This window comes from Oncorhynchus mykiss, chromosome 27 (assembly GCF_057628025.1).
Source record: "Oncorhynchus mykiss isolate SJ-2025 chromosome 27, ASM5762802v1, whole genome shotgun sequence".
Classification (NCBI taxonomy): domain Eukaryota; kingdom Metazoa; phylum Chordata; class Actinopteri; order Salmoniformes; family Salmonidae; genus Oncorhynchus; species Oncorhynchus mykiss.
The window spans coordinates 6471537-6499035 of NC_143048.1; the positions used below are offsets into that span (position 1 = coordinate 6471537).

The following is a 27499-nucleotide window of genomic DNA, read 5'->3' on the forward strand; positions in this document are numbered from 1 at the left end:
GGTGTCGCTTGTTTTCCCCAGTGTATTTATCCCTGTGTTTCCTGTCTCTCTGTGCCAGTTCGTCTTGTATGTTTCCAAGTCAACCAGCGGTTTTCCCGCTTTTTGCATTCTCCTTTTTCCTAGTCATCCCGGTTTTAACCTTTGCCTGTTTCTGGACTTTGTACCCGCCTGCCTTGACCACGAGCCTGTCGGCCACTCTGTACCTCCTGGACTCTGTACCTCCTGGACTTAATAAACATTGTAAGACTCCAACCATCTGTCTCCTGTGTCTGCATCTGGGTCTCGCCTTGTGCCTTGATGAGCATACTCATTTAGAACATGGAAGTCATGATGAATGCAGTTAAGACCCGCGTTGCTGCGATATCGTAAATGACGGCCATGTTGTGGGTTTTGAAACAATAGTCTTACCGTCTCTACCACTTTCGTCATGATAGGTTGTGTTAGCCTCATTCCTCTGAGGTTATTGATGGTAAGTCAGTTTATGCTTACATTATAGCTGTCATCAGCTCTTCCCTTGACCATTAATTTAAAAATGATGTAAATATGCAAATGATACAAGTAAAATAGTCAGATTTGCTATGTATTTGTGATGTACAGTATAAACAGAGAAGATGCCGGTGTCATCTTTTCGTCAAGATAAATCTCAAGAATGAGTGCTCTTTACCTGTAATATAATACATCCTAGGCAGAGGGTTTGGGAAGATTGGGATGATTCAGTTTGGAAAATAAAATAGACTGGGACTGAGTAAGGAAAAGACAACACAAAAAAGTGCCTGGATGCCTCCCCCTTTCAGTTCCCAGGGACTGCAAAGACCCTAGAAGACCCAAGAGAGTAACCTTTTGACTTGGCTGACAGAGAGGGACAGAAAGTCAGGATATTCTCGAATTTTGTGAAGGGACACAGAAAACCCCCACATAAGGTGTTCCAAACAAACGTCCTGCTTTTTCATTCAGGATCTTCACAACTTGAGACCTGCATAACTTATTTACCTCGAGTAGGTGATGTTTTGGAAGTGTTTTCTTGACGGTTGTCTTTGTTTCCCTTTACATTAAACTTTAGACCCATGACAATCTTAATCTACGTGTCACGATCGTTTAGAGATGGATTGGGCCAAGGCGCATCGTGCATAGAGTTCCACATGTTTATTAAAATGAAACTCACCAACAAAAACAATAAACCGCAAACGAGACGTAACGACTGGAGCGCCCATAGGCACTACACAAAAACAAGATCCACAAACTAAAAGGTGGGGAAAAGGCTGCCTAAGTATGATCCCCAATCAGAGACAACGATAGACTCTCTGATTGGGAACCATACCCGGCCAACAAAGAAATAGAAAAACTAGAATGCCCACCCAAATCACACCCGGACCTAACCAAATAGAGAAAAGAAAAGGGCTCTCTAAGGTCAGAGAGTGACAGTACCCCCCCCCCCCCCCAAAGATGTGGACTCCGGCCGCAAAACCTGACTCCATGGGAGAGGGTCCGGGTGGGCATCTAGCCTCGATGGGGGCTCCGGTTCAGGATGTAGACCCCGCTCCGCTCGATGATCCCTCCGCTTCAGTGGAACTGGACTGTGGATCGTCGCGGGAGGCTCCGGACCGTGGATCGTCACCGGAGGAACCGAACCGTGGATCATCGCCGGGGACTCCGGACCATAGATCGTCGCTGGAGGAACCGGACTGTGGATCGTCGACGGAGGCTCCGGACCGTGGATCGTCGCCGGAGGCTCCGGACCGTGTATCGTCGCCAGGGACACCGGACCGTAGATCATCGCTGGGGACTCCAGACCGTAGATCGTAGATCGCCGGAGACTCCGGACCGTAGATTGTCGCCGGAGGCTCCGGACTGGGAACCCTCGCAAGAGGCTCTGGACTGTGGACCGTCGTTGGAGGTTCCGGACTGTGGACCGTCGTTGGAGGTTCCGGACTGTGGACCGTCGTTGGAGGTTCCGGACTGTGGACCGTCGTTGGAGGTTCCGGACTGTGGACCGTCGCCGGAAGCTCTGGACTGGGAACTGCCGCCGGAAGCTCTGGACTGGGTACTGTCGCCGGAAGCTCTGGACCAAATAACCAAATAGATTTGGCTCTCTAAGGTCAGTGCGTGACATTACGTCTGTTGGGAATAAACACACTTAAATGTTGTCCTTGAATCCGGTTGCCCTGTCATGTCCCCTTTGGCGTATAGTCTAGCCTAGAACCCTCAGCATATAACCCAGCGTACCCTGGTCCCTGCATGAGTGTGATTGATGATTGGACAGAACTCCTGTTTGTTATCGCGCTCGCTCTCTGTGGTGGAAAGAGACTCTATAGCTCATGATCTAAGGAGAGCCTAGAGGAAGGAAAGAGGGAAAGAAGTCATTCTTTCCAGGCCAGGCCCAAGAGCAAGTTGTTTTGGGGTTATCTGCTCGAATGAGTGAGGGCCATTGTCCAATGCGCACAAGGGTGGGAGCACGGAGTGTGCGCAGGAGTCCTTTTTTTTTGCTCAACTCTGTCACTATAACTTGGATTGTGACAAAGGGACACTTTGATAAGAGACGCAAGCTTTTGCAAATCCCTGTCTCCATGGTGATTACATGTAATTATAGGCTATTAACCATTAAACATCCCACAGACAGTGTTTCAGGGTATGTCCAGTCCTACCCAACGCCATGAAGAGTGAGAGAGTGATTTAGGCTGTTCTTTGTCCAAAGTCCATCCAGCTGTAACTGAGTTAACTCAGTTTATCACATCTGTGATGGCTATTTTTGGAACGGCAAAATTTGCACATCTCTGGACTCATTTCTAAAATGTTAAAAGAAGCATAACATTGAGCATTCTAACATTCTAAATTACATTGAGCTAACAAGTGACCACCGTGTCAACCTTGTAGAGCCGTTCCAATGGTCCTGGGAAGGAGAACTTTCACAGACCAGGAATGTCATCCTGGGGGACTTCAACATTCAACAGTAGTCTTACTTTTTCAGATCTTTCTCTTTCTCAGTGAGTCAGTGCCTCAGTCCCCCCCCCCCTCCCCCCACTCTGTTTCTGTGTGTCTCTCTTTCTGTCTATCTTTCTTTCTCTCTCTCTGCACATGTATGGCTCTTTCTTACCCCTGTGGGCTGCTGTGGTATGCAGGGTCTTAGCCTGGGTTGTGACCAGTCTGCTCGCCAGTGATTTCTTCTGTTTGGAGTTTGTGTTTTCCCATAGAAGCTTCTGGTCTGCTGATTACCCCCTGCTCGCTGTCACACCCTCTCCCAGTCTGTGAATATTAATAGTACTCTCCTCCAGTTACACTGGCAGGCTGCCAAAGTCAACAGAGGATTAGATGGTCGCAATACAAAGCTACCCGAAAACTAACCACAAAGTCCTAAATGAAAAAAAAATACTGTCACACATCTCAGAGATAGAGACGCCTAAAGGTCAAAAGAGGAAAGTTAAATAAAGTATTTGGGGTTTAACTGATTTCCTTTCCTTTCACATTATGTCATGAAACTATAGTGATTTGCCACATGAGAAATATAAAAGTGATATATTACTTAATTCTTATGAGTTATTGATAATAGTTCAAGCTTATTTGATTGCAGACAGTGGACAGTAAAATATGAATAAATTACCATTCATTCTAGTTAACTTTTCCCTGCTTGGAGAAACAAAGAGTTGACAAGATCATCACAACACCCAGTTGTTAAACAGCCATTTAACGCAGACCAGGGGACGCCACCCATCAGATCACTTCCTGTGTTAAAAGGGGTGACCCTCTTTTTTTACAGCCAGAAAATGTGTCCTTGGCGGGTCCCCTCGCCTTGTAGGAAATGTGTCAAGCGGTTTGCTTATTATTCCCTGGGACCCATCCTGCTGGTTTCTGTTGTTCTCCAATCTGGGACACATTTCAATATTGTTTGTTTATTTTACCCAGGGCCTCTGACGAGACCGTTTCCATTTTGGCCCAAGAGCAGGGATGGGCAACTGGCGGCCCGGATGTAGGTGCGCAGACCCATGAGCCACTATGGCCCAGCATGATAAGTTGTGTTTTTTTGTGGCCCCCACCTCCATCAAAGTTGGTCATCCCTGCCCTAGAGCATGATGTTGTAGATAGTGGGACTGTCGTCACTGACAAATGTTCAATGTGTGTGTGTGTGTGTGTGGGGGGGGGGTGCTCATGTCGGTCATCGGCTGTTTGTCTTGTAGAGACACGTACCTCCATACTACAGATAACCCTCTGACTGGGTTTTGTAAGAGTATGGAAAATAAAACATATTTTTCTTGGTTAAGATGAAAATCTAGAACAATACACTCCTCCTTATTGGGAATGCCCCTTTGGAGCTGAAGTAAGTAGCCCTGTGCCTTGGGGTTGTGATTGAGTGTCACACTTATCCCTAGTGGAATGAATCCCAGATGTGAGCTTGCTGGAGGGGTGTATCTACTCTGTAAAGTCTAAACAATAATTTAAGAGATGAATTTATAAGTGTACTGAGGCCATAATTTTTTTTGGTTACCTCATTGATGGGTTTATTACTGGTTTATTACTTTGTTTTTGTGGATAAAATAACCAAAGGCAGGCAAAATTGCATGACATGTATGCCTAATCGTCATCTGAGATAGTCTGGTGGTCGCATTGTAATCTCGGCAACCCAGAACCAAATCTCGCCAGGTAACCTATAGGATGCACGTGCACCCCCGCAAAATTATGATTAGTTCAAAAACACCTGTGAGGCAAAAAACAAACAGTGCACCAGTAAAATTGTTCCGCATAAGCCTGATATCCCACTGCCTCTCAACAGATGTAACAATGTAATGTTACTGATGGTACTGCAAATGAAGCATTTGGTCCAGCAGTAAAACAAACATGGGAAGCTAAGTCCTGCCCCCAGACAAACTGTTACCATAAAAGGCATAGAGTACAAAGAAACACAGCGGACTCTTAATAGGCTAAAGAAGTAACTGAACTCATGCAACTGCTCTTCCTCCATACTGTGACATTAATTGCTTAAACAAATGGTGTCTTTGTTGGTTCCAATGATTCAATCTGTTTCCCATGATCATATCAGTTCCTTTTTGGCATCTGCTCTCCTTCCACACTTCCATACCCTCAGCTGGAGAGGATGATCATCAGACAAGGAAGGAAACTTGGTTGAAGTTATTGTTCAGAAAAACCGAGTTTTTATTTGTCATCCTATATCAGGTGAGGTAATGGGAAGCTCAACACACAGAGTGCGAAGGGAATTTGAGTCACCCTTACAGCGTGCATGAAACGATGGCTGTAGTGTATGATTAAAGCCCAGTTAAAAAAAAGATAAAAAGATAAGTTGCCTAGTCAAAGACCTAGCCCACTAAACGTACTTTCATTTAATAAATGAAATATAAAGTTCTGATGAAAATGTTACTGTAAATTAAATTAAATGTATTGAATGTCGTTTCATCAAATATTTTTTCCAACTGCATTGGCTTCAATTAAGGAAATACATTTTAAACCGGTTGAATTTACATACATGCGTCCTGCTTTTGACCGTGATGCTGACAGGCGCAAAAAGCTCGCCGACGTGATTCATTGGAGGAGAAGGTCATGTGACCAAACCGTTACGGTGGCCAGCGTGTAAATATGTAAATAACAATTTCACTTATCTTGCATTGGATTATGGTGGACTTTGAAAAGGGAGATGAGAGATACGTTATTGACGACGGGCCATGAGTAAATGTAACATTGTGTGAGCCTAAGACGGAAATGTAATTTAGCAAGAAAAGTTTAACTACTAGCCAGCCCGAGTTTGAAAGTAAACGTACGCTGATTACAGTGCCTGCATATGTTTGCGCTTTAGCCAAAACAAACGCGGTTGCACAGCTGTTTATTTGAAATTGCAAGTGGGATGTGCCCTACCAACGTGTTTGGCAGGTAGCTATGCTAGCTAGTTAATAGAGCTAGCATTGTTATGCTAGATCGCTAACTAGTTTAGCTAGCTGGCAAATTGTACCGAACGAAAAGTGGACAACGCATCCGACAACCTTATCTAGCTAGCTATATCTAACCTTTACATTACCAGACAAAAAAAACGTGATTTCATCAAGACAGTGAAGCAACTCGAGTAAGAACTTTGTCATGGGTCTGGTGAACCTAGTCTTTTGCACCATTGGGAAATGTTTCAATTTCATGTCTTTACTCCTGGACCTAAATTTCTTAATAGTCCATTCAGTGATACGTCTCCTGGCGGCATGTATCACCTTTGTGAATAACCTACCCATGTTACTGACCAACTCAATTGTGAAGTGCTGGAACTTCACTGTGTTCTGCATGGTCACCATGATGGACAGCGTAACACTTTTGGCCCAGGGCACAGTCAACATGTTGGGGCGCTGGCTGCACCTCTTGGGAGGTGTTCTGGAGAGTTTCAAAATGGTGTGCTACTTGTCCTCACATGTTCTCCTGCGTGTCAGGGATCTGTTCCACCGTGGGCTGCTGTGTGGCCACTGCTTGCTGCAACAGGTGTGGGAGGGCTGTGGCATTGCGGTCAGCCTGGTGTTCTACCTGGTCAACACGGTGGTCAACCTGCTGCTCATCGGGACACAGAACGTCTACTCAGTTGTAGTCAGCATGTGGGAGGCAGTTTCCTGCCCCCTGCAGAAGGCTGTGGAGCTCACCCTCACACTCTTCACCTTTCTGTACAGCAGCCTGGTTGGCACCTCAGTCGTTCTCTGGACTCCCATCAGGCTGGCCCTGGAGTTCCTGGGCTCGCTCGGACACATCTTCGTCAGCGTCTTCCTCCTGAACATCTATGGCCTCATTCTCACAGCGACCATTGTTGTCACCGCCACAGTCTATATGAACCCTGAGCTGACCAGTCTTGGAGCCCGGCGCGCCTTCGGTTTTGTCAACTCTGTCCCCACCTTGCATCTCATACAGAGGGCGCTCCATCGCCTCTACGTGCTGGAGAGGGGCGTGTGGCAGAGGCTTCAGCGGCAGGCCAGCCGCCTACACCAAACGATAACACCAGTCTACAGGAACATCAGAGTGAGGGGTGACGGCCACGCCAGGCAACCTGAGCCCAGTGACAGAGAACAGGCGGCTCTTACGGGCAGTAGGGAAGGAGACGCAGCACCACCCGCTGAACATGCTGCCCGGCCACGCCAGCTAATGGATGACCTGTGGGACCTAGCGTACCCCAGCTCCAGCAGCACAGACAGGCCTTTACAGAAACTCTCATCGGGGGAGGGGTGCTCCAGCTCCAATGGTCCCCCGGCCGACAGCCTACTGACTCTGCTCAAGGAGCATGAGGAGAGGAAGAAGTGCGTCATCTGCCAGGACAGCACCAAGACAGTGGTGCTGCTGCCCTGCCGCCACCTGTGTCTGTGTCGGGACTGTACTCACATACTGCTGCGCCAGCCCATCTACCAGCAGAACTGTCCGCTCTGCCGCCATATGATCCTTAATACCATGGATGTGTATCTCTGAGGGACCAAATGGGGGAGGGGCATTACCCAGAGTGCTGCATTGTTAACATGTTGAATCTCAGGTTTAGGATGTGCAGAGACTATAGGCTACATCTACACCTGCAGTACATTGCAGCTCAGACGCACGCTATCCAAGTCCAGTGCACTGTTGAAATGGCTTATCGTCCGTGGCTGATGTCATAAATGATGCCTGTATTTTGTTCAGACCACCATGACAGTGCTTGCCAAAATGTTTATACTTGTTTGTTCATATTACTGAACACTTCATGTTCTATACACTTCATGTCGTTCCAAACTGTGTGTGAACCTAATAAGGAATGTTTGCTGTATAGCAGTTCATTTACTTTATTCAGCATATGTTCAGTTTGAAAGCATTCCATTGGCAGTTTAAAACACTGGAGACAATACCGTACGTACCAAATGCTGTCGTAAAAGCACATTTTGTAGCTTATGTATAGGTTTAATTGGTGACAACCTCTCAAATGCAATTTGTCAATAGCCAATATTGTTCCAAGCAGTTCACATCCAGAGACCCATACAAAGTGTGAAATGGTTTTGTATTGTAGGAAAGGGTTAATTTCATAAGCTATGGTTGTCTAAAAATATCAGTGTCAGAAATTATTAACAAGATCTATCTGTCTTGTCATATGAAAAAAATGTTTGTTTTGTTCAAATTATTATTCCATAATTTTTGTCACTATAGCCAATTCTTTCCACTATCCTGACTCATGAACACTACCTAATTTATGCTCCACACAAGGTTTATTCATCTTTATAGTTCTTCAAATGTTTTTAACTTGTGATCAAACATTGACATGTTCACAATTACCACCATTAGTCAGTAATGGGTTCATAATTCCTTGTTTCAATTTTGTCTCTTTGCTCAAAATAAGTATTGATCAAAGCTCTGTGAAATGCCATGTTGAAGATTTACAGCACAAACTGCAATGGTTATTGAATTAGATTGCAAGTGTTGGAGAAAGGCCTGTTAAGTGACAATAAAAGCAAAAGGCTGGTGAGTCATATTTGATATGCCTTTTTTGGGCCAAGGTTTCATAAATGTTGGATAGGCTCTGCCCGTAATATATTTTGGGGTCAAACACGATGGAGTGACTTCAATATTGTAACAGAGGAGCCAGAACGTGAACCATAGTGTCACTGATGTCCTGTGACTGTCTTAGTCTCATTGACATTGTGTAGCCTATAATAATTTCCCACTGTCTTTGTTCCAATCAGAAGTCTTAACATTTGTTATTTCAACAGATGCTGTAATCACTCATTCAATACTTTGCCTTTTATCTAGTCCCAAACCAACATTTTCCAAAAGGCCTGCCATTTTCTTAACACACCATGTAAAAAATATAATAACTATAAAACCAACAATGGTCTATGATGTGAAATATTGATACAAATCTGGAGAGAGAAAAGGTTGGGCCCATGAATTATCTGACGTGACATTATATTGATACAATATGAAAAATGATTAGGCATATTATATTTTTGATGTCCAGAGTAAATTTTTGATTATATTCTGAGTTGACCTCTTTTCCCAAAGCCCTTTAATCATTGTGTGACTTTCCTGTCTACATATACAGTGGACTCTTACCACAGACCACACATGTTGCCACTCACATGGCTTATTTTGTCTAGGAAGACTGACCTGTGTATCCAGGGGACATGGCACAAAGTTATGGACGTTGCAATAAGCCATGAATGGGGTAGCAGGTGGTTAAGAGTATTGGGCCAATAACTGAAAGGTTGCTGGTGTGTCATGTACACATTTACTTTGTTTTATAAAGGTTTCTGAATGTGGCCATACTCACGAATGTGAATGACAAATGTCTGTGAGACAATAAACGAACAATCTTTCGGTATTGTTTTTCTGTTGTGAAAAAAAATGTATTTGATGCATTCTCACTATTTACTTTGCATCCCTGTTCAGAGCAGTCAATAGACTGGGTTTTTGTTACAGATTGGGTTTACCAGCTTGTGTGAGCAAACCTAGGTTTGCCACAATCCACCAGAAAGAGATCTGCGCCACAGCCAGTTCTGTTTTACAGGATGCTTTGCTCATCATAAGAGATCATATCAGCACAAGATGCGTCAGCATCTACGAGATAATCAAGGCTATTATTTCCTTGTTGATAAAACCATGTTTAATGTATAATAGATTCCGGTCCTCTTGACCAATGAATCCCCAAATAAGTGTTTGACATTACATGCACCAGACATTGGTAATGTCTTGAGTCAAACTCCGAAATGATAGGGCAATGTTTCCGACATACATTTTGAACTTGGATTAGTTAAAAATTCCTATTTCTTATCATTGCTATGCCACCATTGCCAAGATTTATATTTTGATCCACCACTCAAGTTCACTAAAACTGCTAGATTGTCTTGAAAACCAAGTAGGATGGGGATGTTGAAGACTCCATATAAATGTAGCCATTATGCTAACCCTGGTGATAGTATCTCTGAATGTGAGAAAGTAGCCATCCCCTGCACCAGACTTCCCCATCTGTGAGGAGAAGGAACCAGTGAAGAGCAGCAGCTGGGGGTGATGGGTGTAGGAAGGGGTCAGGAAAGGGGGCTCTACTGGACATCGGGGACCACTTCCTCCAGGAACTAGTTATTCACTAGAGTTTTGTGGTTTATAACTTCTGGGACTTAATTCCCAAAGTCTTTTCTAAATATATCCCATCTGTGACATGTAAAGTGTTGGTTCCATGTTTCATGAGCTGAAATAAAGATCCCAGAAAAATAAGCACAAAAATCGTATTTAAAAAAAAATGTGTATGCGCACATTTGTTTACATCCCTGTTAGTGAGCATTCCCCCTTTGCCAAGATAATCCATCCGCCTAAATGGTGTGACATATCAAGAAGGTGATTAAACAGCATGATCATTATACACGTGCACCTTGTGCTTTTCACCTTAATTTAACCAATAAGGCCAGTTGAAAACAAGCTCTCATTTACAACTGCGACCTGGCCAAGATAAAGCAAAGCAGTATGGCAAAACCAATAACACAGTTACACTTAAACAAATGTACAGTCAATAACACAAAATAAAATAAAAATAGAAAAATCTATCTACAGTGTGAGCAAATGTAGAAGAGTAGGGAGGTAGGCAATATAGAGGTGGAAATAATTACACATTAGCATTAATACTGGAGTGATAAATGTGCAGATGATGATGTGGAAGTAGAGATGTGTAAAGGAGAGGGAGGGTAAGTAATACTATGGGGATGAGGTAGTCGGGTGTGCTATTTACAGATTGGCTGTGTACAGGTGCAGTGATCGGTAAGCTGCTCTGACAGCTGATGCTTAAAGTTAGAGAGAGATATGACTCCAGCTTCAGAGATTTTTGCAATTCGTTCCAGTCATTGGCAGCAGAGAACTGGAAGGAAAGGCGGCCAAAGCAAGTGTTGGCTTTGGGGGTGACCAGTGAAATATACCAGCTGGAGCGCGTGCTACGGGTGGGTGTTGCTATTGTGACCAGTGAGCTGAGATAAGGCGGGGATTTACCTAGCAAAGACTTATAGATGACCTGGAGCCAATGTAGTGAGGGCCAGCCAACGAGAGCGTACAGGTCGCAGTGGTGGGTAGTATATGGGGCTTTGGTGGTAAAAACGGATGGCACTGTGATAGACTACATCCAGTTTGCTGAGTAGAGTGTTGGATGCTATTTTGTAAATGAAATCGCCGAAGTCAAGGATCGATAGGATAGTCAGTTTGATTGGCAGCATGAGTGAAAGAGGCTTTGTTGCGAAATAGGAAGCCGATTATAGATTTAATTTTGTATTTGAGATGCTTGATGTGAGTCTGGAAGGAGAGTTTACAGTCTAACCAAACACCTAGGTATTTGTAGTTGCCCACATATTCTAAGTCAGAACCATCCAGAGTAGTGATGCTAGTCGGGCGGGAGGGTGCGGGCAGCGATCAGTTGAAGAGCATGCACTTAGTTTTACTAGCATTAAAAACAGTTGGAGGCCACGGAAGGAATGTTGTCTGGCATTGAAGCTTGTTTGGAGGTTTCTTAGCACAGTGTCCAAAGAAGGGCCAGATGTATACAGAATGATGTCGTCTGCGTAGAGGTGGATCAGAGAATCACCAGCAGCAAGAGCGACATCATTGATGTATACAGAGAAAAGAGTTGGCACGAGAATAAAACCCTGTGGCACCCCCATAGAGACTGCCAGAGGTCCGGACAACAGGCCCTCCGATTTGACACACTGAACTCTCTCTGAGAAGTAGTTGGTGAACCAGGCAAGGCAATCATTTGAGAAGACAAGGCCATTGAGTCTGCCGATAAGAATGCGGTGATTGACAGTCGAAAGCCTTGGCCAGGTCGATGAAGACGGCTGCACAGTACTGTCTTTTATTGGCGGTTATGATATTGTTTAGGACCTTGAGCTTGGCTGAAGTGCACCCATGACCAGCTCAGAAACCAGACTGCCTAGTGGAGAAGGTACGGTGGGATCCGAAATGGTTGGTGATCTGTTTATTAACTTGGCTTTCGAAGATTTTAGGCAGGGCAGGATGGACATACAGTGGGGAGAACAAGTATTTGATACACTGCCGATTTAGCAGGTTTTCCTACTTACAAAGCATGTAGAGGTGTGTAATTTTTATCATAGGTACACTTCAACTGTGAGAGATGGAATCTAAAACAAAAATCAAGAAAATCACATTGTATGATTTTAAAGTAATTAATTTGCATTTTATTGCATGACATAAGTATTTGATACATCAGAAAATCTGAACTTAATATTTGGTAGAGAACCTTTGTTTGCAATTACAGAAATCATACATTTCCTGTAGTTCTTGACCAGGTTTGCACACACTGCAGCAGGGATTTTGGCCCACTCCTACATACAGAACTTCTCCAGATCCTTCAGGTTTCGGGGCTGTCGCTGGGCAATACGGACTTTCAGCTCCCTCCAAAGATTTTCTATTGGGTTCAGGTCTGGAGACTGGCTAGGCCACTCCAAGACCTTGAGATGCTTCTTACGGAGCCACTCCTTAGTTGCCCTGGCTGTGTGTTTCGGGTCGTTGTCATGCTGGAAGACCCAATGCTCTTACTGAGGGAAGGAGGTTGTTGGCCAAGATCTCGCGATACATGGCCCCATCCATCCTCCCCTCAATACGGTGCAGTCGTCCTGTCCCCTTTGTAGAAAAGCATCCCCAAAGAATGATGTTTCCACCTCCATGCTTCACTGTTGGGATGGTGTTCTTGGGGTTGTATTCATCCTTCTTCTTCCTCCAAACACGGTGAGTGGAGTTTAGACCAAAAAGCTCTATTTTTGTCTCATCAGACCACATGACCTTCTCCCATTCCTCCTCTGGATCATCCAGATGGTCATTGGCAAACTTCAGACGGGCCTGGACATGTACTGGCTTGAGCAGGGGGACCTTGCGTGCGCTGCAGGATTTTAATCCATGACGGCGTAGTGTGTTACTAATGGTTTTCTTTGAGACTGTGGTCCCAGCTCTCTTCAGGTCGTTGACCAGGTCCTGCCGTGTAGTTCTGGGCTGATCCCTCACTTTCCTCATGATCATTGATGCCCCACGAGGGCCATGTATCGCAAGATCTTGCATGGAGCCCCAGACCGAGGGTGATTGACCGTCATCTTGAACTTCTTCCATTTTCTAATAATTGCGCCAACAGTTGTTGCCTTCTCACCAAGCTGCTTGCCTATTGTCCTGTAGCCCAAATGTAGCCCAAATACTTGTTCTCCCCACTGTACATAACATTCTATTAGTTGCAAGAATTTTGTATAGTAATTTAAATGGAAAAATTTGAAGTTTTGAATCCGGCGTTGTTTTGCGTATCAATTCATAAACCATGTGCCATGGAATGGGTACATCGAAAATCTCTTCCCAACTATAGCTTAATTTATATGGCACAGCTGTCAGTTTTTTGGTCCTTAAATGAAATTGGTATATGTTTTTATTCATCACACTTTTCTTTAACCATTTATGTTCTTTAATACAGGGCCGACATACAATTTCCTTCATTTTTTGCCCTTCTACTTGCCTCTTCCATTTTTGTGGTAATGCTGCAATTAATTGGTTGTAATTTTGGGTAGAGCAGACATTTCCATATGTCTGTGTTAGCTGCATGTGTGACATAACTCCACCAGTCCTATTTATGACATCATTCACAAGAAATATACATTTTTTTTAAATTTCTTCGAAAAATACCATTTTTTTATCAATTAGTATATTTGAATTTAACCACAATATTTGTTGTATAATTTGTTCTGTCTTTTCAGGTGGATTAAACTGAAATTGCAACCAACTTTCTAAGTATTGTTTAAAAAATAAAGATATTTTGGAGATTATTTCCTTTTCAAACAACCGAAAGTGGGCCGGTGTAATCTGAATAAAGGGAAAAAGGCCCTTCCTGAATATAGGATGAGACATTCGTACCAATTTACTAGAGAACCAGTTTGGATTTAAGTATAACTTCTGTATGACTGAAGCCTTTAGTGATAGATCTAATGCTTTAATATTTAATCATTTCTGCCCTCCGAATTCATATTCGTTATATAAATAGGCCCTTTTAATTTTATCTGGCTTGTCGTTCCAAATAAAATGGAATATTTTATGTTCATATCATTTCAAAAGCAGGTCACCGAGTGTAGGAAAAACCATAAGCAAATAGGTAAACTGGGATATGACTAAAGAGTTAATCAGGGTGATTTTTCCACAAATAGACAGGTATTTTCCTTTCCATGGTAGCAAGATCTTAATTATTTTTGCTTTCTATAAAAATCTATTGGAGTGAGATCATTTCTTTCTTTTGGAATTTGTATGTTAAGTTTCAGAGAGTTGGTTCTTTTTTTTTTTTATAATCCACCATGACTTTGAGAGAGGATCTGGGGCTCCTGTTCCTTGGAGCTTGAGAGGCCGTGTACATCCTAGACCTATTGGACATCTGGAAAAAGGCTGTGGTAAGAAACGTAGTCTAATAAAGCTCAGGTAACTGCCAAAATGAAGGAGTGGTCTCCTCCAGGATGACAGTGCCCCAATCCACAGGGCACGAGCGGTCACTGAATGGTTTGATGAGCATGAAAAGGATGTTAGCCATATGCTATGGCCGTCTATGTCATCAGATTCCAACCCAATTGAGAACTTACGGGAGATTCTGGAGCGGCGCCTGAGATAGAGTTTTCCACCACCATCAACAAAACACCAAATGATGGTGTCGCATCCCTCCAATAGAGTTCCAGACATTTGTTGAATTTATGCCAAGGCGTATTGAAGCTGTTCTGGCGGCTCGTGCAGTCCCAACGCCCTATTAAGACTCTTTATGTTGGTGTTTCTTTTATTTTTGGCAGTTACCTGTGCGTGGTATTTTCTGCTCTCCAGAGCGCTCCTGTAGATGTGAAGCTCTCTGTTGTTGCAGGTCTACTGGCAGGTCTCAGAGCAGCAGTAAAAGGAATGCAAGACCAAGGGGGGAAAAATCAGAAGCAAGTGGATTCTATGATGCAGCATCTCTCAATATACTGATAGATGTTTTAGAAACAAACCACATAATTATACAAACCTTATCCTATTCCAGTTGGAATGCTGAGACTGTATCAAGACCCTTAAGACTCTGGACAATTTGGATGTTTGTTTGCGGGACCCACGCCTACAATATCACATACAGTGCCTTGCGAAAGTATTCGGCCCCCTTGAACTTTGCGACCTTTTGCCACATTTCAGGCTTCAAACATAAAGATATAAAACTGTATTTTTTTGTGAAGAATCAACAACAAGTGGGACACAATCATGAAGTGGAACGACATTTATTGGATATTTCAAACTTTTTTAACAAATCAAAAACTGAAAAATTGGGCGTGCAAAATTATTCAGCCCCCTTAAGTTAATACTTTGTAGCGCCACCTTTTGCTGCGATTACAGCTGTAAGTCACTTGGGGTATGTCTCTATCAGTTTTGCACATCGAGAGACTGAAATTTTTTCCCATTCCTCCTTGCAAAACAGCTCGAGCTCAGTGAGGTTGGATGGAGAGCATTTGTGAACAGCAGTTTTCAGTTCTTTCCACAGATTCTCGATTGGATTCAGGTCTGGACTGTGACTTGGCCATTCTAACACCTGGATATGTTTATTTTTGAACCATTCCATTGTAGATTTTGCTTTATGTTTTGGATCATTGTCTTGTTGGAAGACAAATCTCCGTCCCAGTCTCAGGTCTTTTGCAGACTCCATCGGGTTTTCTTCCAGAATGGTCCTGTATTTGGCTCCATCCATCTTCCCATCAATTTTAACCATCTTCCCTGTCCCTGCTGAAGAAAAGCAGGCCCAAACCATGATGCTGCCACCACCATGTTTGTCCTTGAGAAAACTGAACTGTATCTTATTTCAGAACCCTCCTTGGTACACTTGGACGTTGTCCCCGAGAGCATTAACAGCCTTAGCGGGGATGACAATGAAGTCTGTTATTTAGTGAAGAGGCCATGGAGTTTGACCTGCCAAACCAGCTCAAGGTTTCTCGAGTGGCACAGGTCTGCAAGGTACAGTTGTATAATATGCTCTAATGTCATCATCTGATATAAATGTGTTGGCTCCACTGACACCACGCATGTGTCCCTACAGAGGAAGTGGACATCCTACCTGAAGGCTCGGTGCCCTTGGAACTTTTAGCCTGCCAGCTAACATTCTAGACATCTTCCTCCTCAATGACCAGGACTGGAAGAAGAGCGTGTTTTATGCAGATTTTTACGCCTCAGACGTGAGTTCTGCTATACCTTTAATGGTACATACTAGTAGAAGTGCTATACTGTCAATTCTGTAAAACAAAATATCATCAAAGATGAGCACATTACGAGATAGATTTGAATGTGTGTGGAATAATCAATGATGTTTTGATGATTGTAGGACCACGTTGGACCAGTGTTCAGTGTTGATGACATCGGCCAAGCATTTTGGGGAGGGTAGGTTTTTGACTCCAGTGACAATCTGTAGAAGGCACCATCACTTCACCAAAGGAAACATACTAATTATACTGTTTCTTGACAGAGGGATATGCATAGATACTGTCAGCAAAGAGCAAAGGCACATCTGAGAACAAGAGTTGTCAATCCTAATGTATCCTTCGTCAATCCGAATCCTAATGTAGTTATCATCAATGGGATGGCGCTATTTGGCAATGACATACAATGTCCAGAGTTCAGTGACAGACTAAGTGACACAGAATTTTAAGGAGGGCGCACACAATTGTATATTTAAATAGTTCAATCTCATGGAATAGTTCCCTTCTCATTCCCGTTTCTGAGTGCAGCACGTGACCTGTCCTAAGTGTTCATCTTACTCACACCGGAGACAGGCGTTCACAGTTGGCTCGGGGCCTCGTTCTAAAAGGAAGTGTAGGCCTATCTCTGCTTCAGTTCCTCTTACCGTTATGCAGCACACACATTCCATAGTTCCTGAGCCAATGGGAACTATTTAAAAAGCTCTCTCAATGCCCATGCCCCCACACAGTAGGGCCATGGACTGCTTCAAACTCCAAGATCCCCCTTCACTTTGTGATGGATTCGAAGTAGAATAGGAATCTAGGAAAGGATGCATTGCATAAACATTTGTCCATGAATAAGGCGACGAGAGGAGAGTTTATGGGCTGGAGCCGGGCTGGATGAGGAAAATGGAAGTGGGCCATAAGTTCATGTCTTTGTAAATGTAATTTAAACATTTAGCTACTGTTGTTATAACCAGCAAGGCACTTCAACCCCTAAAGACTGTTATCTTACATATTCTACCAAGATAAATTGGCTCACAAATAACTTGTGAATTCTTATATTTGAGGCACTTGGTAACAGATGTTCCCTCCAGTTCCCTCCATGTTGCCTCCAGTAACCAATGGGCACAAATCGTTTTGAATGAGGCACTGCTGTGCTGTGGTGATACAACTCTGCCATCATGTGGACAAAGGGACTCTCCTTCTCACCATAGGATCAATGAGAAAGTTACTCTTACCATTCTATATCAGTAACCCCAGGCAGGCAATAGATTCAGCTTCATAAAGGTTTTTAAGACACAAGATCTGAATGTGTTGTGATACAGTATTTTTGTATTTTTTTTAATCTTTTTCTTTGACTTTCCTCCTCTTAGACACTCACCCATGCTTGCTATGTCAATGAATGACATCACTGTCTCATTCATCACTGTTTGGCATTCTTGCTGTCAGAGGGAGAGGGGGAGAGATTTACAGGGCCTGAACTAATGGAAAAGAGTGACGTGAATAGTGAGAGGAAGATTGTTTAACTCTCCGTTCCCTCATTTCTTCAGGGCAAAAACTATTGAAGTGTATTTTGGGAACATCCTTTTGCCCAAGAGTTTGAGGCAAATGGGGGAAAATATGAGTTCATTGTCTCAAAGTGAGAATATTTAACAGTTAGAGAAGCATTCCACTGGTTTTGGAAGCGCAAGGTAAAGAGTGTCTGCCTGTAGCTAAGAGTCTGTCAATGTACTTTGAAGTTTAGATCCCCAATGGTGAAACAGCCACCTCCATGTGCAATATTACAACAACAAAGAAGTCACTGAAATCAAAGCACACTGTTTTTCCCCCTCAGACATCATAGCACGCACAATAGAAGAGCACAATATATGACGCAATTTTTTTCATCATGCTGCGCGACTTCTCCTCACCTTGAAAACAATAACAATGCTGGTGGGGCGGCTGTGGCACTAGTTCCACCTACTGTGAGTTCTGCTTTAATAAGAGAGGAGCCCATGTGTTTGGTGATGCCATTAGACTGAAGTAAACAGGGGCCTCGGTGGAAAATAAATCCACGCTGATAGTCTCTTTTCACTTTTTTGGGGGGTCTTCTTGGATAATAAACATTATAATCTTAGAAGTAATACAGCACCATTATACTGGCAGACAAGCTGTCGGCTTGTCATTGAATCATAATCATTCATATGTAACGTGGAACCAGGCATATTGTCCTTGTTGAGCACATCGTGCCTGATGTCCACTCTCTTGTGGGTCCTTGTTTGTTGTGATGCCATAGATGTACTTACCTGGCCACAGTATTAGGTATTAAAGCCAGTCATGAGAGTTGACATTTTTATTGGTGACATAACTGAGGGCTGCACAGACAGATACGTTAAAAGATTGTGAAAAGCCTATTTTAGGGCTTACGTTTGAATACTTTACAACTCTTTTTTTTTTCTTCCACAAAAAACTGTCTAAGTACCATGACATCAGTCAGTGATGTCACAGTTGGAAGTCCTAAACAGCTCACATACCTGTATGATGCCTTCTTGAATCCTCTTTACCTCTCCACCACTAAACTGAATATATAACCTTCTTATGTTGCTAATTCCTACCAACTGCAGGAGCCAACATGTCTCATTTAAACCCCTGTCCTTGTTTGTAAAGGCAAAAAAACAATGATGCATGTAGATCAAAAACTGTGTATTCACCATCGCACAGCAGCAGTCAAATAGCTAACCCGAAGCACAGCTGAAAGCACGACAGTTCACCTGATTCATCATCACAACTCATCAGTATGGTATGTGCCATAGTCTACTGCTTAATGTGTTTATGCAAAGACCAGAGTTTCCTTCTAAAGAAGCCACGAATCATGTAGAATGGCAGTAAATTTGTTTAAAATGTTGAAATATTTTCTGAGGCAGGACCCCCAGCCCCCATACTAAACTTGGTCCCCCCCAATGTCTATACCCCTTCGCCCTTGGCGAAGACAGCAGAGTTTTTCCAGTCTGAGTACACCAAGAAGCCAGTGAAGGTGCTGTCAGTCTTAGAGCTGGAGTAGAAACCACTGTACTCTCCCAATGCCATCTGTACCCACACCTGGTCGCCCGGGATGAGGTGCAGCAGCGAGCCCCCGGACAAAGACGCTGGCTTGGGCCAGTTCCCATAGAACTGGAAATACGACGCCATCGTGTGACCGTTTTTCATCAGGTCAAACTGCAGGCTGGCCCGGTAGACGGTGGCGTGGACCGCAAAGTAGTAGACGCCGGGCACTTTGCAGGTGAAGCGTCCTGTTTCCATGTCGTAGTCGCCCTGCTCGTTGAGTATTACCTTGTCAAAGTGCACAGCGTCTTCCGCCGCCACGGGCTTGGTGCGGCCCTCGGACAACTTGGCGCTGAAGGCTGATTTGGGAGCAATGGCGCACTCCCCCGACTGCCCCCTGTCTCCTTTATCTCCAGGGTTCCCCTGGTCTCCAGTGAGGCCCCTAAAGCCTGTGTCACCTTTAGGGAGAATAGGGCAAAGACACAGTCCTGTTACTACTGTTCATTCAATAACACTTGAACCAACAGTAAACCAATTGAACCAAGGAAAGACTCATGGATCATTATAGTCCACAGTATGTTGTAGAAAGTATGGTGCCCTGATGTGACTGTACCTGGCTCTCCCCCGACTCCCTTCTCTCCCTTCTCCCCAGGGGCAGAATCACGCCCGTCCCTCCCATCTCTTCCTGGTTGGCCAGCACCTCCGTGCAACCCAGGGGTGCCTGGGATACCTGGGTGTCCCGTACACAGACTGGGCGGTATCTTGTTGTCTTCTAATTGGTTGGAGAAGTTGACCAGTAGAACGGGGAGGAGGAGGAGGGGCCATAGCTGGAGTGATTTCATTTCAATGCTACTATGTAGAGGAGAAACATTCTCTGTCAACATAAAGGAATAGAAAATACATTTTCTACTTGATACTCTTTTCTCTAGAACTGACTTTTCAAGGGGATCCACGTAGTGTTCCATCCGTGAGTTTATAAATAGATATGGAGTTCATTGATTTGTTCTGCAGATGATAGGAAAAGCACCATACCGCAAAGGTTACATAAATGACAAGGAAATCTAGTAACACAAACACTTGAACCCATAAATGCTATGTGCTGAAATGAGTGGAAATATCCTTCAAAGAATGATGATATGAAATGAGAGCAGAAAGAGAACATGTAATATAGTGTAACGTATCATATAGTAGAGATTGAATCAGCTTTTCTTATGGACACATTCATGTGTTGTGAATACAGACTTGGACTCTCACTCAACTGGACACATCTAAGAGGAGGGGTCAGATGACCGGGAGAAAGCATGCAACTGGAGAGAGGGAGTAACCATCTAAAAAAAATAACAGAAGACTCCTCATACCACGGACACAAAGCATTGGGAGTATAGGCCCCCAGTACATTTAATGAGAGCGTATACCTATGGCCGACAGGCATTACACCTTTTTAAAAGGCTATAAGAGCAATCAGATTATGACCATACCCTATATCTGCTTGTAGCTGTTGGCATCAGTAACCTGCACTTCAGGAAACTTGTTTTCTCCGTTTTTAAAACAGCTGTTTCACATTAAATGTTAAAGAGAGCAGCAGTGCCAGAATGGAAGCAATCATTATTTACACAGTTCAAAACAAAAGCTCAGTGTTAATCCCTGCTTTCCTTTGGCGTGAGTTCAGGATCATCTTGTCCGTCCCGTGCGTGCGTGCGTGCGTAAGCCTGAGCGTGTTGAATTGAGGGAGAGTGTCTCCGCCCCCTCCTTTAGCAGTGCTGGGAAAGAGAGGAGCCAGCTGTGAGAGAGTATGTCTCCAGACTAACACTGTTGGCTACCATGGGACTGCAGCACAAGGACAAGCCTCACAAGGCCTGAACATACAGACACTGGGAACGACAGGGCATGTCTCCAGAGAACCTCACAATCAATTTGCCGATAGCAAGAGCGGACCCTGTGGTAGAGAGCTGTGCAACTTGATCACACAACATTATGCTCACATTGAACATTTGAAATCACTGCCACAGCATATACTCATATTCAAACATCCGTTTTAGCCATACCATAGAACAATCGTCGAATAAGGAGTGTGCTCTACTACGTGTAGTGTGCTCTACTATGAGCAAATATTACTTTAAGGCCAGAAAAGACCTTTGATAAAAGATGAAATCCTCAATGCACTGTCTTCCAGGTTATTTTCATCTCACTGCCACCTTCGTGAGTCAGTGGTATATATTTCGGCCTCAGCTGCTGTATTCTTTATGGCAGCATTTAAAGACCCGTGCAGAGCAGAGAGGGCTGGCCTGTGGAGAAACTAGCCAAAAGCTGTGTCAGCATTCTGAGGAAGAACAGACAGACAGGATAAACACTGGATTCTGAGACGCTGCAGACCTCTGTATCCCAATCCCCTATAATGACCACCAACTCCCATTTTGTTTGCGTGGGAGTACGATATGCAAAGTACAGTAATACATTGGTATGTATTGTTGCAACTTTCTGAGCAACTAACCATCCAATAACATACAGGGGATGTTAGCAGTATCACAAAGAATCCCAGTATAAAACGTTTCTGATAAGGATAGCAGCAGTGTTATCACTGGTTCGAAAAAATGTATGCTATTTGAATATGATAGCAAGTGTGACGAATAGGCTACATTATTTGTTACTTCAATAAGACATTTATATTCCAATTATATAGGAATTCATCAACACATTTACAAAACAAAATGAGTTGCCTATGAAACATGCACTCCTCCATTCCTTTACTGACTGTTTGTGTGGCAGCAAAATATTCTCAATGTAAAATAGATGATTTTCCTTATTGTAGATCACGTTGAGCCACCCCTACTCACAGCAGACAGCAAACATATACAACTATTTTCAATCAGGTATTATTTGAAGAAAAAGTTTACCAGTCAACGTCCAAAAGTCCTTAGGAGCAGCCGTCTTTGCCTTGTGCTGAAGTGAAAACAGTCAAAGTTATCTTTGCTGCTTTCAGCCAAAGAGCCTGGGAAAAGAGGAGAACTCTCAGCCTGGGAAGGAAACGGCAATGAAAGCAAATTAGAAAGAGGGAGGGTGGGAGACAGAGAGGAAAATATAGTGAGAGTAGGAGGGAAATATTTGAAGTCTCCCCAGCACAAATAATGAAGAGGAAAATAAGTCTTCAATAAGTCAAACAATAAGATCAGGATCAGAACAAGAGAGATGTTGAGAAATCAGGAAAGCGAGGGAGTGGGGAAAAGGAGGTGCAGCGAGGATAACAAAGGTTGGCAGATTACATACGATTTAAAGATTTGAGACTGGAGGAATTTCTTTCCCAAACATAAACAGTGGGAGAAGATCAAGGGGTTGTGGTCACTGGTCAGGGACATGTATCCACTATACACTGAGTCAAAGTCCTGGAAAACTTGAGCAATGCTGTTAACTGCTGTTACAGCCTACTGTTACAGCCTATATTGTGAACTCCTCAAAAAGCAGTAAGGCCTTCGAATCAGAGGATTCTTAATTATTAGCCTTAACGCCGAGACAGTTGATCAGTTTTGTGAGAGTTAAGAGACAGGGAGAGACTTGAAGTTATGCTATGTTATCTTAGAGTGAAGCAACATTTTTCTTTCTTCCGATTTTCTCCCGAAATTGAAACAATAGAGACTTTGGCTGGAATCCTCTCCTCTTGTCAGTTTTGAGCTGATTGAGGAATGTGAAATAAACATCCCACATCTCACTTAACCATTTGCAGCCATTCTTAAAGAGGATGTGACCTATTTTACTGAACTATCACTCACTTTGATTGCTGTCTCTCCATGCACACCAGCATGTACAGTGGGGAGAACAAGTATTTGAAACACTGCCGATTTTGCAGGTTTTCCTACTTACAAAGCATGTAGAGGTCTGTCATTTTTATCATAGGTACACGGAATCTAAAACAAAAATCCAGAAAATGACATTGTATGATTTTTAAGTAATGAATTTGCATTTTATTGCATGACATAAGTATTTGATCACCTACCAACCAGTAAGAATTCCGGCTCTCACAAACCTGTTAGTTTTTCTTTAAGAATCCCTCCTGTTCTCCACTCATTACCTGTATTAACTGCACCTGTTTGAACTATATAAAAAACTACTGTCCACAAACTCAATCAAACAGACTCCAACCTCTCCACAATGGCCAAGACCAGAGAGTTGTGTAAGGACATCGGGGTTAAAATTGTAGACCTGCACAAGGCTGGGATGGGCTACAGGACAATAAGCAAGCAGCTTGGTGAGAAGGCAACAGTTATTAGAAAATGAAAGTTCAAGATGACGGTCAATCACCCTCGGTCTGGGGCTCCATGCAAGATCTCACCTCGTGGGGCATCAGTGATCATGAGGAAGGTGAGGGATCCGCCCAGAACTACACGGCAGGACCTGGTCTATGACCTGATTATACATTATACATGAAAATCTCTGTCTGTAAACAATTGTTGGAAAAATTACTTTTGTCATGCACAAAGCAGATGTCCTAACCGACTTACAGAAACTATAGTTTAACAAGAAATTTGTGGAGTGGTTAAAAAAATTGTTTTAATGACTCCAACCTAGTGTATGTAAACTTCCGACTTCAACTGTACATGTGATATGAGTAATGTAAGATATGTAAACATTATTAAAGTGGCCTTCTGGATGGTAGCGGTGTGAACAGGCAGTGGCCCGGGTGGTTGATGTTGTTGATTATCTCCCGGTGATGCGTTGTGCAGACCGCACCACCTTCTGGAGAGCCTTGCGTCTGTAAAAGTTTGTCAGGGTTTTGGGTGACAAGCCAAATTTCTTCAGCCTCCTGAGTTTGAAGAGGCGCTGTTGTGCCATCTTCACCACACTGTCTGTGTAGGTGAACCATTTCAGTTTGTCTGTGATGTGTACGCCGAGGAACTTAAAACTTTCCACCTTCTCCACTGCTGTCCCTTCGATGTGGTTAGGGTGGTGCTCCCTCTGCTGTTTTCTGAAGTCCACGATCATCTCCTTTGTTTTGTTGATGTTGAGTGAGATGTTGTTTTCCTGACACCACACTCCGAGTGCCCTCACCTCCTCCCTGTAGGCTGTCTCGTCGTTGTTGGTAATCAAGCCCACTATTGTTGTGTCGTCTGCAAACTTGATGATTAAGTTGGAGGCATGCATGGCCACGCAGACATGGGTGAACAGGGAGTACAGGAGGGGACTGAGCACGCACCCTTTTGGGGCCCCAGTGTTGAGGGTCAGCAAAGTGGAGATGTTGTTTCCTACCTTCACCACCTGGGGGTGGCCCGTCAGAAAGTCCAGGACCCAATTGCCTAGGGCAGGGTCGAGACACAGGGCCTCCAGCTTGATGATGAGCTTGGAGGGTACTATGGTGTTGAATGCGGAGCTGTAGTCAATGAACAGCATTATTACATAGGTATTCCTTTTGTCCAGATGGGATAGGGCAGTGTGCAGTGTGATGGCGATTGCTTCGTCTGTGGACCTGTTGGGGTGGTATGCAAACTGAAGTGGGTCTAGGATGGCCGGTAAGGTGGAGGTGATATGATCCTTGACTAGTCTCTCGAAGCACTTCATGTTGACAGATAGTCACTTAGTTCAGTTCATCTTTTCCTTCTTGGGTACAGGAACAATGGTAGCCACCTTGAAGCATGTGGGCACAACAGACTGGGATATGACTGTAAACACACCAGCCAGCTGGTCTGTGCATGCTTTGAGGACGCAACTAGGGATGCCGTCTGGGTCAGTAGCCTTGCAAGGGTTAACACGTTTAAATGTTTTTCTCACGTCAACCACGGAGAAGGAGGAGGGGGCAGTCCATGTTAGCGGGCCGTGATGGTGGTACTGTATTATCCTCAAAGCGGACAAAGAAGGTGTTTAGTTTGTCTGGAAGCGTGACGTCGGTGTTCGTGACGTGGCTGGATTTATTTTTGTAGTCCGTGTTTTCCTGTAGACCCTGCCGCATACGTCTCGTGCCTGAGCCCTTGAATTGCGAATCCACCTTGTCCCTGTACTTGCAGTCGCTTGATGATTGCCTTGCGGAGGGAATAGCTGCACTGTTTATATTCAGACACATTCCCAGACCTCTTTCCATGGTTTAATGCGGTGGATCGCGCTTTCAGTTTTGCGCGAATGCCACCATCCATCCACAGTTTCTGGTTTTAATAGTCACAGTCGGTACAACATCTCAAATGCACTTCTTTATAAACGCACTCACCGAGTCGGCGAATAGGTCAATGTTGTTCTCTGAGGCTGAGCGGAACATATTCCAGTCCGCGTGTTCAAAACTATCTTAAAGCGTGGCTTCCAATTGGTCGGACTAGCGTTGAATGGTTCTCGTCACTGGTACATTCTGTTTTAGATTCTGCCAATAAGACGGAAGGAGCAAGATGGCGTCGTGGTCGGATTTGCTAAAGGGAGGGCGGGGGAGGGCTTTGTATGCATCACAGAAGTAGTAGTGGTCGAGAGTGTTGCGCATGCGCGTAGCGCAACCAATATGCTGGAAGAATTTAGGTAGACTTGTTCTCAAATTTGCTTTGTTTGAAAATCCCCAGCTACAATAAATGTAGCCGCAGGATGTATGGTTTCCAGTATGCATATAGTCCAGTGAAGTTCCTTGATGGCCGTCCTGTTGTCTGCCTGAGGGGGAAGGCACACAGCTGTGAGTGACGAGAATTCTCTTGGTTGGTAAAATGGCCGGCACTTGATTGTAAGGAATTCTAGATCGGGTGAGCAGAAGGACTTGAGTTTCTGTATGTCTTTCTCTTTCTTGTCCTCACCCTCTCTACTTACATCTTCTCCTCCATATCCAGCTTCACACACTCCACCTCATCATTCCATTTCTCAAATATCTCCACTTTCTCTTTTCTCCCTCTCTTTTGCCTCATCTTCTTCAATCCCTCCAACTTCTTTCTTCACCTCCACCTTTGCCTTCTCTTCCACATCAGTTTTCATTCTGACCATCTCCTTTCATTTTCTTCCATCTCTTATCCAGTCAACCTTTCCACTATTTTATTCCTCTTCAACTTCTCTTTCTCCGACTCCAACTTTTCTCCAGTTTCTCTGTCTATCCAGACCCTTGTCTTTCATAACGACCTCCTCCCGCTTCTTCTCCTCCTTCCTCACCCTCTGTCCTTCTCTGCTACATTTCTCTGCATTGCCTCCTCTTTCCTCTCAACCTCTTCCCTCCTATAATTTCCTCCTTTGTGCTCTCCTATCCCTAATCCAACACCTCTTATTTCGATTTTCTCTCCCACCTGGATTTTCTCCAGCAGTCCATAGAGAATTCAGTCTTTCTTCATCTCTGCATCCACTCTCCTTAACGCTATCTCTCAATTTCTTTCCTCCAGCTCTCTCGTTCCATCTGAGGCGCTGGCTGGAAAAGCAATGAGCATGTGAATAAAGCTTTAAAAGGTAGAGGCACGCTAGTATCAGTGGGGTGATCTGGTTAGCTGATCTGAGGAATCCCAGGTCTGGGAGAAGAATATATAGTGAAATGTGATCTGCTCAATCAGAGGGCTGCTAGCAGGATTATATCTGAGGTGCCACCTGTTGTGTCCTGGAGCACTAAACCCAAAACACTGCCTATTATTTCTAACACACAAACTGCTTCTCAGTTGACCAAAGATGGTTATCTGCTACTACACGTTTGGAACGTTAGTCAACATGGGCCAGCATCCCTGTAGAACGATGGAGTTTGTAATCTATGCCCTGACAGATTGAGGCTCTTCTGAAGGCAAAAGGGGGTGGTGAAACTCAATATTAGGACGGTGTTCTTAATGTTTTGTACAGTGCATTTCAAAGATATTGAAATCAACTTCACGTTCAGTCAATTTAGTAATTTGTAGGGTACTGTCTGTTTTGTTTTGCCTGAATATTTTTCATCATATGTGAAGTGTGCAATGTGTCAAATGAATGCGATTTAGTGCATCAGAGTAAGCATTAGAATAAGCCGCCTCAATATTTGTAGTCATAAGGGGATGTCGCTCTCTAGGTGCCGATCCATCATCAGGATTGTGAAATAATTACAACGTTAGCATTAAGATTTGAATGGAGAAATCTGATCAGAGAGCAGCACTGCCTTTCTTTGGATCCTATCAGTATCTACATGCTCCAAACGACACTTGGCGAACGCTCTTTCTGCGTGGCGTTTTGGAAAACGCATGTTACATCGTCGGCCGTTGTAGGAACAATGCACAGTTAAAAACATTTGTAAGCCTACGTTGCGTCGCTAAAATCGGGGAAATCTAACCCAGCATGTTCTCACTAACACATACCAATATGTGGACTATATTCTAGGTTGACGGAACAAGGTACAGAAACAGAGACAGAGCCTTAAG

General features: G+C 43.8%; 2 protein-coding genes across 6 annotated transcripts; one reads left to right on the forward strand and one right to left on the reverse strand.

Annotated features, from left to right (window-relative positions):
* The first annotated feature begins 5174 nt into the window (after positions 1–5174).
* rnf26 (ring finger protein 26) lies at positions 5175–8451 on the forward strand. The gene has a single exon (XM_090224288.1). The coding sequence runs from the start codon at positions 6076–6078 to the stop codon at positions 7423–7425; it is 1350 nt and encodes a 449-aa protein (XP_090080414.1). The 5' UTR covers positions 5175–6075; the 3' UTR covers positions 7426–8451.
* Positions 8452–18486: 10035 nt separating this feature from the next.
* c1qtnf5 (C1q and TNF related 5) lies at positions 18487–22862 on the reverse strand. 5 transcript variants are annotated; one of them, XM_021587349.3, is made up of 4 exons: positions 22085–22430; positions 21324–21510; positions 19804–20042; positions 18487–19648 (listed from the first exon to the last, which is right to left on the reverse strand). In XM_021587349.3, the coding sequence occupies exons 3-4, from the start codon at positions 20030–20032 to the stop codon at positions 19113–19115; spliced, it is 765 nt and encodes a 254-aa protein (XP_021443024.1). In that variant the 5' UTR covers positions 20033–20042; positions 21324–21510; positions 22085–22430; the 3' UTR covers positions 18487–19112. The 5 variants fall into 5 exon arrangements, with proteins under 5 accessions (XP_021443024.1, XP_021443025.1, XP_021443021.1 ...); XM_021587350.3 differs by having other exon boundaries at positions 19804–20039; positions 22085–22345; XM_021587346.3 differs by lacking the exon at positions 21324–21510 and having other exon boundaries at positions 19804–20039; positions 22085–22862.
* Positions 22863–27499: the final 4637 nt, after the last annotated feature.